This window comes from Penicillium psychrosexuale (assembly GCF_028828465.1).
Source record: "Penicillium psychrosexuale strain IBT 29551 chromosome Unknown utg000004l, whole genome shotgun sequence".
NCBI classification, from domain to species: Eukaryota; Fungi; Ascomycota; class Eurotiomycetes; order Eurotiales; family Aspergillaceae; genus Penicillium; species Penicillium psychrosexuale.
In genome coordinates this window covers 1594364-1610701 of record NW_026643189.1, presented here as the reverse complement: position 1 = coordinate 1610701, position 16338 = coordinate 1594364, and the positions used below count along the sequence as shown (strand labels likewise).

Genomic DNA, 16338 nt, shown 5'->3' with positions numbered 1-16338 from the left:
AGCTTATCGATAAAGCACGTGATATCAACATCCATCCATCCAGATCCCACTTCGGATCAGTCTTTCAACCATTACCGTTGTTGCCTGTCCGTTGCGACCTACGTACGACCCGTGAACGCCATCCAACGATGCGATGTCTGAAAGCGATCATCAGTTTGTGATCCCAGCTCAACTTTCCTACCTTGCCATCTATAACCCGACCCTCGGACCTACCGACGAGACGATAGCGGACCAGATCGTGTTCTATACTTCTAAATCGAGCCATACACGGCGCATCGATGGCTCCACATCAGAAGGCGAAGCAAAAAAATGCCTCGAAGATGAAGAGAATGAGAGGTTGCGCCAGATAGGTCTGGCGCAGGGCATGGTCAACTTTGCTAGGTAGGCATCCCCGCAAACCCCCGCAAATGAACCAATCTAATCGTGCTTAATATGCAGTAACTTCTCGGCTGGAAAGACACTAGAATATGTTGAAACGGACAAAGCGCGGGTCGTTCTGCTTGAACTGGAGAAGAACTGGTGGATTGTTGCCGTAAGTGGTTGAGATAAAGTCACAGATCACAAAGGCTCATGTTAAGCTAGCATATCGACCTGACCCGAACTCGCACCGATACAGCCCAGAGATCCTCTGGAGCATCCGACTCCCCCACATTTCATTATTCGTCGCGAGAGATGGGGCCGCCACCTCTACTAATCCAGCAATTACGTCGCGCCCATTCGGCATTCCTCCTGCACCACGACTTCAAATTGGACGACATCCTCCATCAAGTCGGCAGGTCCACATTCTGTCTGTTCCTTGAGCGTTTCTGGGAGAAGTTTGCGTGGAATTGGGAGCTTCTGTTGACCGGAAACCCAATTGTCGATATCTACAATGGCATCAAACTCTCTGCGGGAGGAGAGTTGGGGATCGGCGTCGGGGAGGAAGAGTGGGGCAGCGGGGAAAGAGAAGTACTTGAAGACTTCGTCACAAGGATCGACGGGTTGGTGGACTTGGTTGTCTCCAGGTTTGGTGATCCATCCCCACAGTTCGAGGGATCTGCAGGGTCAAATGACCAAACTCGATGGCTTGGGGCAGATAATGACCCTCGACCATCCGACGGTGTGGTATTTACTGGTGTCGGTGCTCTTTCTCGGCACTCATTGGCGCAAATATCACATTGGATGGAATGCATTTATCGGTTTGGGGATTCTGCGTATGGAGTTGGGCGGGACCCAACCTCGCTGCGTCGCCGTAAACCACGAAAGCAACGTGGAAGGCAAATTTCGGAAGATGCCCCTCCGTCCACGCCGGATCACAATTTTAAGCCAGGTATACCTCGTCCGCTCATAATAGCAACACCACAGCCACTCCCAGAACCCCTTGAGGAGAATCAAGCAGAAACGAGGAACGAGGCATCACCACTTCGCACCGGGCAAAACGGCGAATATATAGGGTTTCCAACAGAGACGGTCATGAAATACCTCACTCTTGGATATGGCTCCTCTTGGAGTTTCTCTCCAAGGTCGACATCTACGCCGCCTGAAAGTCCTACTCCAGTACAAGATGAATCCAATTCAAACATCTCAAACCCGAAAAGTCAGCCCGTTAGTGCTATACGATCACCTCAGGCCGGTGTAAAACATCGAAACAGCAAGAGGAACGGTCCTTCGGGACATTTCGTTCTTGGGCCTCGTGATGATCTAGAAAAATTGGATGAGTTAGAAGAGGGAAGCCCAGAGCCCGACTCGGAGAATGGCAAGCCGAAGACTCGAATAGTACAGAGGACTCTCCATGTCCACCTGGCAGATGGATCGGATACTACTCCGACAAGGCTCCAAGTCGTGATATATGTGGTATGTTATTTTCTCGTTATTCCATGCAAATCAGCTTGCTAATATAACCACCCCAGCATCAACCATTTATGTTTACATTCCTTTTTGATCCTGAAACACCAGCATTATCATCACCATCGCTATACTCAAGCATGCATCACCAACTCGGTCCTCTTCGGAAACCGCTTCTATCATCAACATCCCCAACAATGGCAGCCTCTCGAATTGCCATGTCCGAGAGCTCTCCGGACCCCAATAAACGGTTCTCCACTCGAACCCAACCAGTCTACAACCTAGTCTACGACCCATCTAACCTAACCATCCGCTCCTCCATTCCCAACATCCCCAGCGTAGACTCCACTTCTTCCTCCACCCAACCACCCAACTCACCAGCCCGTTCTCCATCCCCTTCCCCATCATCAACCCTGCCACCATGGTCCCGCGTTGAAAGCCTAGCAATCCACCACTGCCTCCTATCAACATACACAGACACACGGTCCCGCCCGCAGGAGCTTGAACGCACAAGCAAAACCCACCGCGGATGGTGGGTCGTCTGGGTCCGCATCCCACACAGCACAAACCAAACTCCAACCGCGTTATCCACCAATTCTTCATCCACCACCCTCTCATTCATAGCGAACAAGGATGACTCCTTCCCCGCAAGTCAGTCCCAAGCGCAACCTGCTCCTCCACCTCAGGAAGCCTTCCTCGTCCGCAAAGCGAGCGACTACATTTCTCCGGCAAATCATGGCCGTGTCAGCAGTGGCGTTCGCTTCTTCCGTGATCTAGGCGGTGCATCTTCTTCCGCTGGCTTGACGGGGTCTTCCCGTGCCGCGGATATGGCGCCGTCGAAGCTGGTTGAGGGGCTTGGTATGGATGCTAGACGTTATATTGAGGGTCTTCTGAGTTTGAATCGGTAGTTGAGATGGGTTCTTCTATAATCAATATGCCCCTATAAACAACGATATTCGAACATAGCTCGAAATTGTTGCAGTACTCTAGTGGTCGGAAGCACTGAAATATTTACAGCTTTACGGGGCACTTCGCTACGCAGAGTACGCAGTACGCATGACAAGGTACACATATCAGATGGAAATAGACAGTACCATGCATAAGCTGTAAAAAACAAATGTAGTAAAGGAGGGAGAGAAAACAGTAAAAGCCGAATCAAGCTCTTCGCGTATGGGGAGATAACCGCAGGGACAAGAATCTATGACACAGGGGAACTCGACCAGGGAAGGCGAGTCACGGCGTTGACCAAATTGCACAACCGGTGCTACACTGAATGGCTTCCCCTTTTCATCTCCCGGTTGTTCCAATTCTGGGATCTTTTTTCGGTGCTTTTCGGTAGGTTTATAGTTGCCACCCTCAACGCGGCGGTTTGGCATTTGAAAATTCACGGCGTCGGAACGAGAGGAAAAGAAAAAGAAAAGCCCACAGGGTTATGATGAAGACAACGCCTCCCTAGACAAATTCTGCAAATAAAGGCAAAAGAAAAACACAAGGTCGACCAGCTGAATTGTGGGGGGAAACCTCCACGACTCGGGTGCCCGGATTCGATATTATCAACAATTTCGCATGCAGGCCATGAAGCCCTCCTCCTTTCCGAGAACAACGTCACCAATTGTTTTTCGTGGAGGCTCTCATACCAAAAATTGGTTCGTTTAGAGAATCAGGCAGCCCTTGCCAGGCTTGCGCCCTCCCTTGCCCTTGACGGCCTTCAGGAGAGCAGCACGAGTGGCAGCCTCAAAGACTTCACGGACACCCTCATTGGTGCGGGCCGAGCACTCAAGGTACTTGTAGGCGCCAATCTTCTTGCGGACTTCCTCACCCTGTAGTTTTATATTAGTTTATAATAGAGTCATGATGGTGTTGGAAAAACGTACCTGCTCTTGCGAAACGGGGCGCTGGGAGGTCTTGGCAAGCTCGTCAATAGTCTTGCGGTCCTCGCGAAGATCCTTCTTACAGCCGACGAGGATAATAGGGAGACCCTGGCAGAAGTGCAGAACCTCAGAGATCCACTATTGTAGTGCGTTAGCACATTCGGTCCAGTTCGCACCCAGACATTCTTTGCTCCAGGATGTACGATCGATTAGAGATGAGACACTTACCTTCTCCTGCACGTTGTCGAGCGAATCGGGCGAGTCCACAGCGAAACAGATCAGGATGACATGTGAATCGGGATATGAGAGAGGACGGAGACGATCGTAATCTTCCTGACCAGCAGTATCCCAAAGAGCGAGCTCGACGTGCTTGTTATCAACCTCGACATCGGCGACGTAGTTCTCGAAGACTGTGGGGACGTACACCTGACGGAAACAAAGTCAGATGATCCTTCATGAATTATGCTTCTCCGGAGTATATTCCTAGGAAAAAGGAACATGCCTTCGGGAATCGGGGGGAACTTACCTCGGGGAAAGTGCCCTTGGAGAAAACACTGCGAACTTCAGTCAGGCGGCCGAACGAAAGAGTAAACGCGGAGATTTAGGGAAGCGGCCTTGATAAGAGAGCCACTTTCAGTACTCACATGAGCAGACAGGTCTTACCGCAGGCACCATCGCCGACGATGACGAGCTTGCGACGGATCTCGGCCATCTTGATAAGGAACAGGTCAGTATAGGGGCAAATAAGCAGGAGAGAGTAGGGAGCCCCGCAAGTCCTAGATCTTCAAGATTCAAGAGTTTCTACAGGCACGAGGGCATCACAGAGAACAGACGATCCAGAAGAAAGGGCGAAGCCAGGCTCCCGAGGAGGGGGGAAAAGGAAAAGGGTGATCCCATACAGTGTTCAAAGGCGCAACGGAGTAGTAGATTTAATGCAGTAAATCAGCTAGTGCCAGCAGCAATAGCTCTAGGGAAATTAGAAAGATGGACGAGGTATTTCCGATGGGAAGCGATGGAAAAAAGACGATGGAATGATGATTTGGAGGTGGAGGAGAGAAAGATAGAAGACCAGGCTAGACAACGGAGGGCGGTGGCAGTATACGGTATTGTTGCCAGTTGGTGTATCGGTATTGTGGCTTTCCCCCTGGAGATGCTTCGTGTCAAGGTCTAGATGAGGTATCAACTTGCGCCGATGACTATGTGAAAGGTACTGCCTCGGGACTTCATACGTTGTACGGCTTTTAATATCGGTCTACATTGGTACATGAGTACGTTGCGTTTACGGCGTACTCCGTACATGTACATACACATACATAGTACTATGTATCATGCCAACACTCTATGAACACACACACACCCAAGTGTACCCCCTGAGTTTCAGGCTGCCTTTTTTTATATGCTGTGGCTTATGGGCTCTCCCCTTTTTCGAGGTTGAGAAAAGCGAAAAAGCGAACTTAATAGGTACACAGCCATAAATATGTGTGGCTGAGGTCCAACCGTCCACATCACGCGGCCCACTTGGTCGCGCTTTGTTGCTTACAACCACAGGCAGCACAGCCACCCGTGGCTGTTATGGTATCTGATATGAGCAAAATGTGATATCAGTCCTCTTATGGTGTATTGACTACGGCGTATAAATTTCACTCGTACTGCTTCAGTGGCTCATGTCTTCTCCTCAGAGCTTGAGAAGCAACCCAACTTTGTCCATTCGTTCAATCATCTCCTAAAAACCTACATTTATGGAGATATGCAGCAGCATACACCGCATAAAAAAAATAAAGGGCTACTACGGCAATTTCTTAGCTCCACGTCCTCGGATCTCACATATAATGTATCACCCTACCGGGATGTACTTCCATGGGCAGTGCTCCTACACGGCTGCCTCCAGGCCTACAGGAGTACCAAATGCTTGACTCGGCCAGTGAAGATCGCTCCGATAGTTCCCTGCATCTCAGTTACTTCTGGTGCTGATCTGCTCCCCGGGAGCTCTCGGCATGTACTGACTACGTTGTAGGTGGAGGTTTCCAAACGATCTCATGCTATCTGCTGGCAAACCTTGTTTCATTTGCTACTGCATCCAGGGGGGTCCCAAAATTGAATGTGTCGTCAAACCATTGGGGTAATTGTACCATGGAATTTCCGATATTCCACCACACCATCAAACCTCTGCCCCTTCGCTTGCTTCTGAGTTTACATGGCTTACAACATTCTTGACGCTGTTTTGAAAGTGGAGTTGATATATTGCCAGCTCCAATGATCGTGTTGCGCAGGCTAAAAATAGTAGACAGGGGCCAAATCTTGGAGGCTGGAGCTTGCGCCCACAAGCCACAAGCCGTTAAGTTGTTTTTCGGGAACCCAAAAATAGGAGAGCATAATTCTTCCGAGGTAAATGAGAATGCTTTAGCGTGCCGACAGAAGCTACATATTTAGAATATTTATCGGTGTTGGTTCATTTGCCGCCAAAAATGGATCCGTGTGCCAATTTCAATGGGCGTTGTCTGGGACTTCACGATCGATCTCAGATACAATACGACGTTGCGACAGATTTCCTCCCTTCCTCGTCCCAACCCAAATCTAGACTAAAGGCAAAGTTGAGCACACCCAGACCTCATGCATGAGCAAATACTGCTCCTTTCAATCCACTTCGTTGATCACAACATCTTGATACCCCGGGGCCGTGGCCGGTGCTTATGTACTTTTTGACCCGACTTGTCTTGCGCCCAACAAGAATTGGAAACGCATTGTTTTTATCTTCGGGCTTGCCTTCGGCATCTCATTGGCTTCTTAAGTTGCGTGATATCACACCTAAAGCTACGAGGTCGCGCCGGTACTTCTCTTCTAGGGTCTCTTAGAGCTTCATAATGAAGCAAGAATAATCTCAACCCAGATTGAATCGGCGTTGATGCGCATCTCATAATCCATGCTGGTGCTTCTCGATTTTCCGCAGAAGAAGTGTGTTCCTCTGACGGCATTCGGAAACTAAATGAGCTCTGGACGTGTACGGAGAATTAGAAGGTCCAAAATACAGATGACTTCATGTGTCTAATGGCCATCAGTAATCCCCGAATCCTCGGATATAAACATTCAATAATGATATTGCCCGAATATCTGCAGATATTAGCATCCATCCACCTCGATATGGTTTCCATGTGGGTTGTGGCCCTCGAATTTACAGTAGTCAGCTGTTACAGAAAGCTGCTTGTAGGAGTACATTGGCGTTGTTGAGGCCTGTTAATCGTTCTGGGCCTTCATTGTCACTTTCCATGGGGTATATTCCTTCTCAGATATAGAGCAGTACAATAAGAATAGTAGAGTGTTGTTAGAATCAATGACAGCCGGTCTATCTAGTTACTTGAATGTTTCAGCCAACGGGTTGCTGACATAATACACATTACCCTTCCAAGATCACGTGGCTCATCGGACACCCTCAATTTTCGATCCGCGAATTGGGGATTCTTGAGGCAGAGACGACGTTCAGCCATTGCTGAGCCACAACACCCAATATGCAGAGAGTTATCCAGCGGACAGCTACGGCCCGGAAGCAGGCTCTCAAAAAAACTCACAAAGCTCATGAACGACAGGAATTGTTAGACCGTGTTGGGATTCGGCGGGCGCGGAAGGACTTCGGCGGCGCGCTGTCTGGTCAATTCCAAGAAGCACGAAAGAACCGCTGGGAAGATTGGGAAAAGGGGCCTCTTGCCCCCATGCGAGACTCTGGTCTACAACGTACTACATATGGTGGTCAGGATGCCTCTGTTTTGCACCCACCGCGTCTTCCTAAGCACGAACAACGGAGGCATGTCCTCTTCGCCGAAGGTGACCGGGTCTGCGTTATCCGAGGACGGGATCAGGGAAAGATCAATGTGATTCAGCAGGTCAACCGGGAGAGTGAGACTGTCCTCATCAAGGGTATCAACGTGGTATGTCCCCGACGGACCAGCCATCCAGGTCAATGACCTCTTGATTAAACAAATGCTCACTGATGTTTTCAATTAGGCCGACGTGATCATTCCCGAATGGGCCAAAGACAGAATGGGACAAGCAGGTGATACCCAACCACAGTCCTTCCCCGTGTCTATGGACGACATCCGACACGTCATTCCGCTGGAAGACACACAGACTGGAAAGATGCAGAACGTCATTGTTCAGCACGCTTATGCCGCTGGGCCGTACACCGAGCGACCCGAACACAGCAAGCTCCCAAGGTTTACTCGCTATATCTCCGGCCTGGACGTCGAAATCCCTTGGCCGTTGGAGGAAGAGCCTGTCGTCACCGACGGTGACATGGACACAACGCGAATGGCGGTTGAAGCCAGCACATTCATACCTACACTGGAGCACCCGCCTATGCCCTCAACCGTCATTGATGAGCTGCGCAACAAATACTCCAGATTCCGCACTCGACACGATCCGGAATACCTGAGAGAGAAGATGAAGGAGGACTATCACAAGGAATACAGAAAAACCGTCTCTATGATGACACCGCAGACAGATGTCAAGAACTTGAAGATTGCTAAAATTGCGGAAGCGAGGAAGGCGAAGTTGGATGCCAACGGGAATGGGATATTGACACCGGCTGCTATTGACTTCATTAACAAGCATCTCCAAAACGCGCATCTCCAGAAGCCAACAAAGACAAAGAAGTCAAAGTCCAAGCAGGCTGCTTGATTGGGCGAAGGAGATGGAAGTCGGCGGAGGGAGGTTTTTTCCTGTAGCATTGTGTACACACCACTGTATTCTAGTATGAAGCTTTGCATTCACTCATACATCTAGTTCTTGATAAGGTTTTTTCGGATTTGTATCTTTTGAATTTATACAGTATGGAGATATCCATACTCCGTACTCCGTACATGATCCCCAAATTAGGGTTCCAATCAATGCGGATACTTCGGGTCCACCCTTGCTTTCATCCCCCAATTCTCCGACTAACCTGCATCTCCCTGCACTGCTGTTCTGTTGGACTAAAGCAGTCGCAAAGAGACATGGCATTCGCCTCAATTAATTCTACGGGCGCGCCCATCGCCGCCATCGAGGAGGCATTTGCGACGGAACCCTTGCTGAAGAAGCGAGTCTACGATGCGATCGGTGCGTAGCCAACAACGCACCCACGTCCCCTTCGACGACCCCGTCGACCTCCTGCTGACCGTCGCCAATGGGTTTTCTCGTTTAGGCACAACACCGCAGCATAAACCTCTGTTCGAAGATCTTGCGAAATATACTTCCAGCCTGCTGGCCAGGACCAACACCACCCTCCCTTCGCGGCCCCCAGCCGCTGATGGGCCTGCCGCTAAAAAGCGAAAGCTTCAAAATGGAGACTCGGCGGAGACTGCGCAGGCGTCAGTCAACCTGAAAGATGGCAATGCGCCACTTCTTTTTTATGTTCAAGATGTTTCGTTCTCTACGCCGCAGAGGAAGAAGCTTACGCTCGAGATCACTGCTGGACATCAGTATCTTCGGGCAAGGAACCAAGCTACGAAGGAGATTGAATTCGGTGTTTCTATGGATAAGATTCGTGAGTTTGAATTTACTTGTTCAAGAAAACTTTTGAGTTGCTAACATGACCTGTTGCTAATTAGGACATGCCCTCTGTCTTCCTGTGCCCGAGAAGACACAAAAACAGTTCAATTTTTGTATCATCCCCGAGTACGCCGATGGAATCACACCCCCGCCCGAGGGAACAGCAACCTCCGAAGCTATGGTGTTTACGATAGCCGATGGACCAGCCAAGGCAGCATTCTCAGGAGATGGGAAGCAGCTTGGCCACGGTCCCGGTGAATCGGCCGAGGCATTTATTCGCAAAATTTTGGATGAGAACATGGCTCACACCCGTGTTGTGCGCCCTGATAATAAACAGTTTGTCAGTGCCATGCCTGAGGCGCACCGGAAGGGCGAGAAAGCATACCATGTCAAAGCATTCCGCGGTAGCAAAGAAGGTATGTTGCATTCATATTTCCGTCTGACTGGAAGCCATTGTGCTTCTAGTTTTATCTCGATAATTCTAACATACTTTGGCTTGCGCCAGGCTATCTCTTCCTTCTTTCTACCGGTATCTTATTTGCATTCAAGAAACCGCTTCTGTTCTTTTCATTTGCAACCGTTGAGTCTGTTTCTTATACATCCGTCCTCCAGCGGACATTCAATCTCAATGTCATGGCTCGTCCAGAGAATGGCTCCGAGGAAGACGTCCAGGAATTCGAGTTCTCGATGATTGACCAGGATAATTTCTCCGGAATCGATACTTACATCAAACGACATGGTCTCCAAGATGCTAGTCTCGCAGAGGCACGGCGCGCCAAGGTCTACAACGTGAATAAAGCCGGCGGAGAGGATGCGGCGGCACCCGCCGCGGAGGCAGCCGGTGAAGATGAAAGTGAGCTCCAGAAAGCCCAGCGGGAGCTTGAAGACCAAGAGGAGGAAGAGGAGGAAGACTACAACCCCGAAAGTGACGATAGTGAAGGCAGCGGGTCCAGCAGTGAAGATGATGATGATGAGGACGATGAAGATGCCGGCCAGGACAGTGATGAGGACATGGTTGAGAATGAACTTGGGAGCGAAGCCGAGGACATTCCCGAAGACCATTAGTCCAATCAATACGGAGCCGTTTATCGCGATATCTGCTATAATGTAACGATACTAGCATTAGATTGCATGAACTTGTGATTTTATCGGGCTATCTAGTGGACTTGTCATATCTAGGGCTAGAGACGTCGACACAGATCATAGTGATCGACGAACTGGGAGGCCGGGTCCCTGCCAAGACGGTAATATTACCGCCTGATTAACCTCCAGACGGGAGCTCTCCCCTGAAATGAAAAAAACTTGAATGGGCCTGTCTATGCTGCCCCGGTTATAACTTCTTTCTTGAGACAAAATATATGTCGTAGCCGATACTATGTATATAATTTCCCTGTTATTTCCGGTGCCTGGTCCCTGGAGATTGAGCCGCTTCGGAAGCGCCGAGACTCGGGACAGAGTAGGTACGAGATGGGAATATTCAAGAGGTAGGCAATTTGGTGGCTTTCTTCGAACAAGCGTAAGCCTTAATATGAGTCTATATGTAACTGCTAGTTAGTTATAGAGAACAATGAAGACGACGACCTCTGATAGGTCTCAGAGAAGGTTTCCCCCAAAGTTACCATACAGTCACTGTATTCTCGTGACCAGCGGTTCCTGCGACTAACCCCCCTTCCCCTCCAGGGCGTCTTTTACCAATACGAACCCAATACCCTCCGCTCCCTGTCTCTCTCCTAGAGTGTTGCACCTTCTCTTTCTCTTCTTCTCCATCTTCTCCCTTCTCAGGTCCTCTGGTATATCTTTGAAACCACTGCTCAGTGCGGTCCGTACTCGCAGTAGGTCGAAGTGCCCTCTGTGTTTTGTTTTCCCCTTTTTTTCCCCTTTTCTTTGGCTTGTCTACCACCTCTCCCGGCTTCAACCCCAGCTCGTCACTTCCGACCGTCAAAAAAGGACCCACGAACGCCTCATTTACTGCTCAGCACTGCCAATTCCGCTTGTATTGGGCTATTTCGGCTTTAGACGTCCCTCCGTCCCTTTGATCTCGTCCCGATCGTGCATTCCGTCTGCCGCCCTGTCTCCTTTCATCGCCGTCCCCGGTACATCGGCTATTAGACGAATAGACTCCATTGAGCCTGTTAGAGCTGCTTCGGTCGGAAAAAAATAGAGGTTATTGTGATGTATGTGACCGGACTTCTTGATATTGCTTTCATTACCCGACTTCCTGTGTGCTAACTGCGCCCAGTCATAGTATCAATCACGTGTCTACGTCCCTGAAGCCATTCCCCGTGATCCAAAGTTTTATTCCCGCGGGTGACAATCCTTATTCCCGAAACCATGGCATCCTCATCGTCAAACGTAGTGGGTGTCCACTACCGTGTGGGCAAGAAGATCGGTGAAGGCTCCTTTGGTGTCATTTTCGAGGGCACCAACCTCCTGAACAACCAGCAGGTCGCCATCAAATTCGTATCGCTCCCTTTCCCCTTGGCCGGCGAGCCTCCTGGCTGACCCAATTAGGAACCCCGGAAAAGCGATGCTCCCCAGCTCCGCGATGAGTACCGGACATACAAGATTCTGGTTGGATGCCGTAAGTATTCCTAGGGAATAAGATGGTGTACGGTCTTCTAACTTCATGTCAGCTGGCATTCCCAATGTCTACTATTTCGGACAAGAGGGTCTGCACAACATCCTCGTTATCGATCTTCTCGGTCCTTCTCTGGAGGATCTCTTCGATCATTGCAACCGCCGCTTCACCACAAAGACTGTTGTGATGGTAGCCAAGCAGATGGTGCGTTTTCCCTGATCAAAATTACATGAACCGTGGCTAACTTTCACTAGCTTTCGCGCGTTCAAACAATTCACGAGAAGAACCTCATCTACCGAGACATCAAACCAGACAACTTCCTTATTGGCCGGCCATCAACTAAGGCTGCCAATGTTATCCACGTGGTTGATTTCGGTATGGCTAAGCAATACCGTGATCCCAAGACCAAGCAACACATTCCTTACCGCGAGCGTAAATCCTTGTCTGGCACTGCTCGTTACATGAGTATCAACACACATCTGGGCCGTGAGCAATCTCGGCGTGATGACTTGGAAGCTCTCGGCCATGTCTTCATGTACTTCTTGAGGGGTGGCCTTCCCTGGCAGGGCCTGAAGGCTGCTACCAACAAGCAAAAGTACGAGAAGATCGGCGAGAAGAAGCAAACGACGGCAATCAAGGACCTCTGCGATGGTTATCCAGGTATGTTATATCACTATTACCCATAACCATCTACTAACCACTCTGTCAGAAGAATTCAACAAGTACCTCAGCTACGTCCGTAACCTTGGTTTCGAGGACACCCCTGACTACGATTATCTGCGTGATATCTTGACACAAGCTCTCAAGAACGCCGGCGAGGTGGAGGATGGCGAGTACGACTGGATGAAGCTCAACAACGGACGGGGCTGGGACTATAAGTCCTACCCAAACCAGTCACATCTCCACAACCAGCACCAGAGCTCGACTGCTCGCGACCCGCATGCCAGAGAGCTCCGCAGCAGCCAACGTCCAGGAGTGACAGCCGACCGTTTAAACGCCGCGCAGCCCCCGCCTCCTTCTCCAGCCAAAGTTGGAGCTGGAAAGACGCGCGAGCGACCAAGCGCCGGCGGCGCCATTCCTCCCAAACGCCAGAGCGCGGGGGTGGAATCATCGACTCCAGCTGCGTCAACCCAGGCTCAGTTTCAAAATTCCAATGCCCACCTCCCCGGTCGCAACGGGAGTCCAGGGAACCCGGGGCTGAGTAACCAACAGCCCCTTGGTGCCCCAGGTACCCCTGAATCGACACCCACTTTCTCGCAGAAGTTGATGAAGGCTCTGTGCTGCGGTAGGTGATTCAGCTACACTGCATCACTTGAGCGCCCAGCTCATCTCAGGATCCAGATTGAATTCCAAATGAAGTGATGGCGCATTTAGACGTACCGCGCCACGCTTTCACCTGCTTCCTGCCCTTCATGTCAGAAAACGGCCTAAGAAGGTCTGCATGGGATTTCTTTTTTTTTTTCTTTTCTTGTTTACTTCACCTCTCGCTCCTTTCTTGTCTTGTGTTCAAGTGGTTAGCGCCGCTTCGCCGAGCAAGAATTGTGCTTCTCGGCCTAAATCACCTTCCGGCCATACTCTTTTTGTCCCATTCGATCCTTCAGCCTATACATTTGACTGTGGGTAGGAACAACCTTTCTCTCATTGATGTTACGTCTCATCACTCTTTCATGGTGCTACGACTCGGAACGGCGAACTTGTGAGAGTTTTGTCTTTTGTTTTCGATTTCGCTTCCTTGTCTCGTCACTATATCCGGCGTGCACCGTTTAATATCAACCATTGGTCTTTCAAATGGGCAGGTACTCGTCGGTTGATCCTCCGATGCCATTGACTCGCGGCGTGCCGCCCTCGGACCTTGTTTCTTGCGCTGGCTCGGGAGACAAACAACTTGGATCAATGGTTTCAACCCCCGCACAAGAATTGGCATGGCTCAATGACACAATCCGCCCTGAGGATGAACCGAGTTCCGAGAGATAACAATCCGAATCGATTGATCTTGGGCGTGTCTCTGGTATCTCTCGGTCTCATTCCTGTTCATCAACTGGACAAGCACACCAGGCAACTCTCGTTTCTCTCTGTGTGCTTTTGCTCCGGCCCGTCTACCATGGTCTTGTCATTCTTGCTATCTCCTCTCATCCTGTGCATCCGGGGGAAAAAAATCCTTTCCACTGCGTGGTCTTCATTATTGCGTGCAGAAGCTGGAAGAGCATGTTGCATATATCCCCTTCCCCTTTTCCTTTTTCTCTTCCTGTCAACCGTCTGCTCTGCCCTTTTGATTGTTCCAAAGATCTATTGTCCATGTCTATAATTGTCTTTTGTTGTTTTTCTCTTTTCTTGCTCTGTTTCAGAAGCGAGTCTTTGTTACTGGTAGGCATTAAGATAGCATTCTTCTTTTTTTTCATTTGGTTGTTCTTACAAGTCTTTTCCATTTATTCGTACGACGTATATAAATAAATCTTGTAATAAGAGCTTGCATTTTTATATCTCTTTGGTCTAGCCTAGCGATAGTTAGTAGTTTGGTGGCGGATTGCCTATAGAAATGAAATCAATTTATCATTATTCTACGGACATATACTACTAGATGGCCTTCTGTGTTAAATCAACTAACTATCCTCTTGATCATACCATGTTGACACCGCGGGTTGGATAAATATATTCATCCAGAACAGCCGGGAGTGAAGGTAGAAGGCCTTGTCAGTTGCTTGCTAGGTTTGAAAAACATACGGAGTATAGCTGGACTAATTGGAAGTACCTTCTAGTAGCTATGTACATCCCACGGTTGCATTTAGCCTTTTCAATGCTATTGGTCCTCTGTTCACATCTTCGTTTCGCCACTTCTCTACTCGCTCGACAATCACAAGCTTCCGGCTGATACCAACTGACCAACATGTGAATATTGCGTGCAGCCACACTACCCCGTATGTTGTAGCCATTCTGCAGCTTTCTCTGACACGCTAATGCAAGGATCACCAGTCCGTGGCATGTCATGGCATGACGTAGATCACCCAACAAAGTAACCTTCTTCGCCGGGGATATGACATCTCCCCATACATATGCCCAAAGTAGTATGTCTCAACGACAGCCGTTTACCCCATCCAGCTGTGCAGAACATGTGCATGGGAAATGTCAACAACCCCAATCCCCAGCATCTCCATCTTGAGCCTAGCAAGAATGTGTCAAATAATCATATGATTCTAGATTCTAACCAAACCACGGAGTACGGACCTACAACGTACGTTGCAGGTTGTCAACAACCGTCATTGATCATCATCCCCAGACTCTGCAGAGACATAACTTTAAAGTACCATGTGGAAAGTATCACAGAAACAGAAACTCGTACGCATCCCCCAACCCAACTTAAAGCATATCCATGGCACCACCCAATGAGCAAGCCTTTGCCTACACACCAGTCCATGGACTACACGCATCCCCCTCCCACACATTAGCCAGAACCAATAAGATCAAAGATCACCACACAGCAACCCACCCCAGAAGTCGTTATTAAAGGCGCAGTCCCAGCCCACCAATGACAACCCGCAATGCGCAGGCTGCAGCGTAGCAGTACAGTACCAGTACCTAAGTGGCAGTGAATACGGACATGCACGAGCCACGCAACCCAGCCAGGATCTAGAAGCATCGGCAGGGTCCAACAGGATCCGATCCCAATCCATACCCAATCGCGCCTAGCAACGAGATCAAACACCAACCCCGCTCAGGCGGGAACTGGACTGTTTTCGGTCCGCCGTGCAGAGGCAACTCAGAATCCCCCCGGACAAGGCAGCCAGTTAGAGCGGAGCAGTGGGTATGCTCGATATTGTGCCATGGTACCTCAGGATGCGTAATGGGGGGTTTTAAACTAGTTGACTAGTTGGTTAGCACTATATTATTAGTGTGTGTGTGCTAATGGCGTATTCCCCCGCATTTATCTCCTTCCCCGCTTGGCGATTTGGTCTTGGCGTGGCTGAAACTAGAGGAGTCTGTCTTCTTTTCTTTTTTTGCGGTTTTGCTTTTTGCGGTCCATGGGTGTGCGTCGATAGGCGGAGGGGGTTTCTGCGGGGATGGGCTGGTTCTGCTGCGGATTGGGTGCTGGGCTGGTGAGGTTTGCTGTTATTGGTTTGGAGCTGAGCTTGAGTTTGAGCTTGGGCTTGGGCTTTTATCGACAGGGGGTTATCTTTTGGGCTCGAGTATTGGACTTTAATACTGTACTCTCGTATACGGAGTACATATGTGTGTGGTATGGTATCAGGGTTTCAATTATGTTATCATTATGCTATAATATACATGGGTATTTGGGCTATTGATTCCTGCGTGTGATATTGAAAATATTTGTACGGGATCGCCTTGCCCATAACTACCATCTTGATATTGTATATTGACGAAAGCCACAACCAATCTAACTATAGACCCTTAAATGGGCTAACACATGGTGTCTAGGCCAAACCAGGCGCGTAAGATGAAACGTACTTTTTAAACTCCGGAGACCGGAGTGCATACAAGCAACGTAACTAACGCTTAGCCATCCCAAAAAGCAAAACCAATATTTAGCGCCGA

General features: G+C 49.5%; 5 protein-coding genes across 5 annotated transcripts; 4 read left to right on the top strand and 1 right to left on the bottom strand.

The window, feature by feature from the left end:
- Nucleotides 1-133: 133 nt before the first annotated feature.
- On the top strand, nt 134-2732 carry N7518_006423 (uncharacterized protein; the record flags this gene model as incomplete). The annotated part of the gene is made up of 4 exons (XM_057187350.1): nt 134-381; nt 439-532; nt 583-1833; nt 1890-2732. The coding sequence occupies 4 exons, from the start codon at nt 134-136 to the stop codon at nt 2730-2732; spliced, it is 2436 nt and encodes an 811-aa protein (XP_057039053.1).
- Nucleotides 2733-3476: 744 nt separating this feature from the next.
- rho1 (Rho family GTPase RHO1) lies at nt 3477-4407 on the bottom strand (the record flags this gene model as incomplete). Its single annotated transcript, XM_057187349.1, has 5 exons — nt 3477-3644; nt 3699-3833; nt 3924-4121; nt 4222-4249; nt 4340-4407. 5 exons carry the CDS (start codon nt 4405-4407, stop codon nt 3477-3479), a joined length of 597 nt encoding a protein of 198 aa, XP_057039052.1.
- A 2791-nt stretch (nt 4408-7198) lies between these two features.
- N7518_006421 (mitochondrial 54S ribosomal protein uL24m) lies at nt 7199-8363 on the top strand (the record flags this gene model as incomplete). The annotated part of the gene is made up of 2 exons (XM_057187348.1): nt 7199-7615; nt 7692-8363. 2 exons carry the CDS (start codon nt 7199-7201, stop codon nt 8361-8363), a joined length of 1089 nt encoding a protein of 362 aa, XP_057039051.1.
- Nucleotides 8364-8677: 314 nt separating this feature from the next.
- On the top strand, nt 8678-10277 carry rtt106 (putative negative regulator of DNA transposition (Rtt106); the record flags this gene model as incomplete). Its single annotated transcript, XM_057187347.1, has 4 exons — nt 8678-8780; nt 8866-9207; nt 9272-9628; nt 9718-10277. 4 exons carry the CDS (start codon nt 8678-8680, stop codon nt 10275-10277), a joined length of 1362 nt encoding a protein of 453 aa, XP_057039050.1.
- A 1266-nt stretch (nt 10278-11543) lies between these two features.
- N7518_006419 (casein kinase I) lies at nt 11544-13083 on the top strand (the record flags this gene model as incomplete). The annotated part of the gene is made up of 5 exons (XM_057187346.1): nt 11544-11672; nt 11724-11793; nt 11846-11994; nt 12045-12450; nt 12500-13083. 5 exons carry the CDS (start codon nt 11544-11546, stop codon nt 13081-13083), a joined length of 1338 nt encoding a protein of 445 aa, XP_057039049.1.
- Between the last annotated feature and the right edge of the window lie 3255 nt (nt 13084-16338).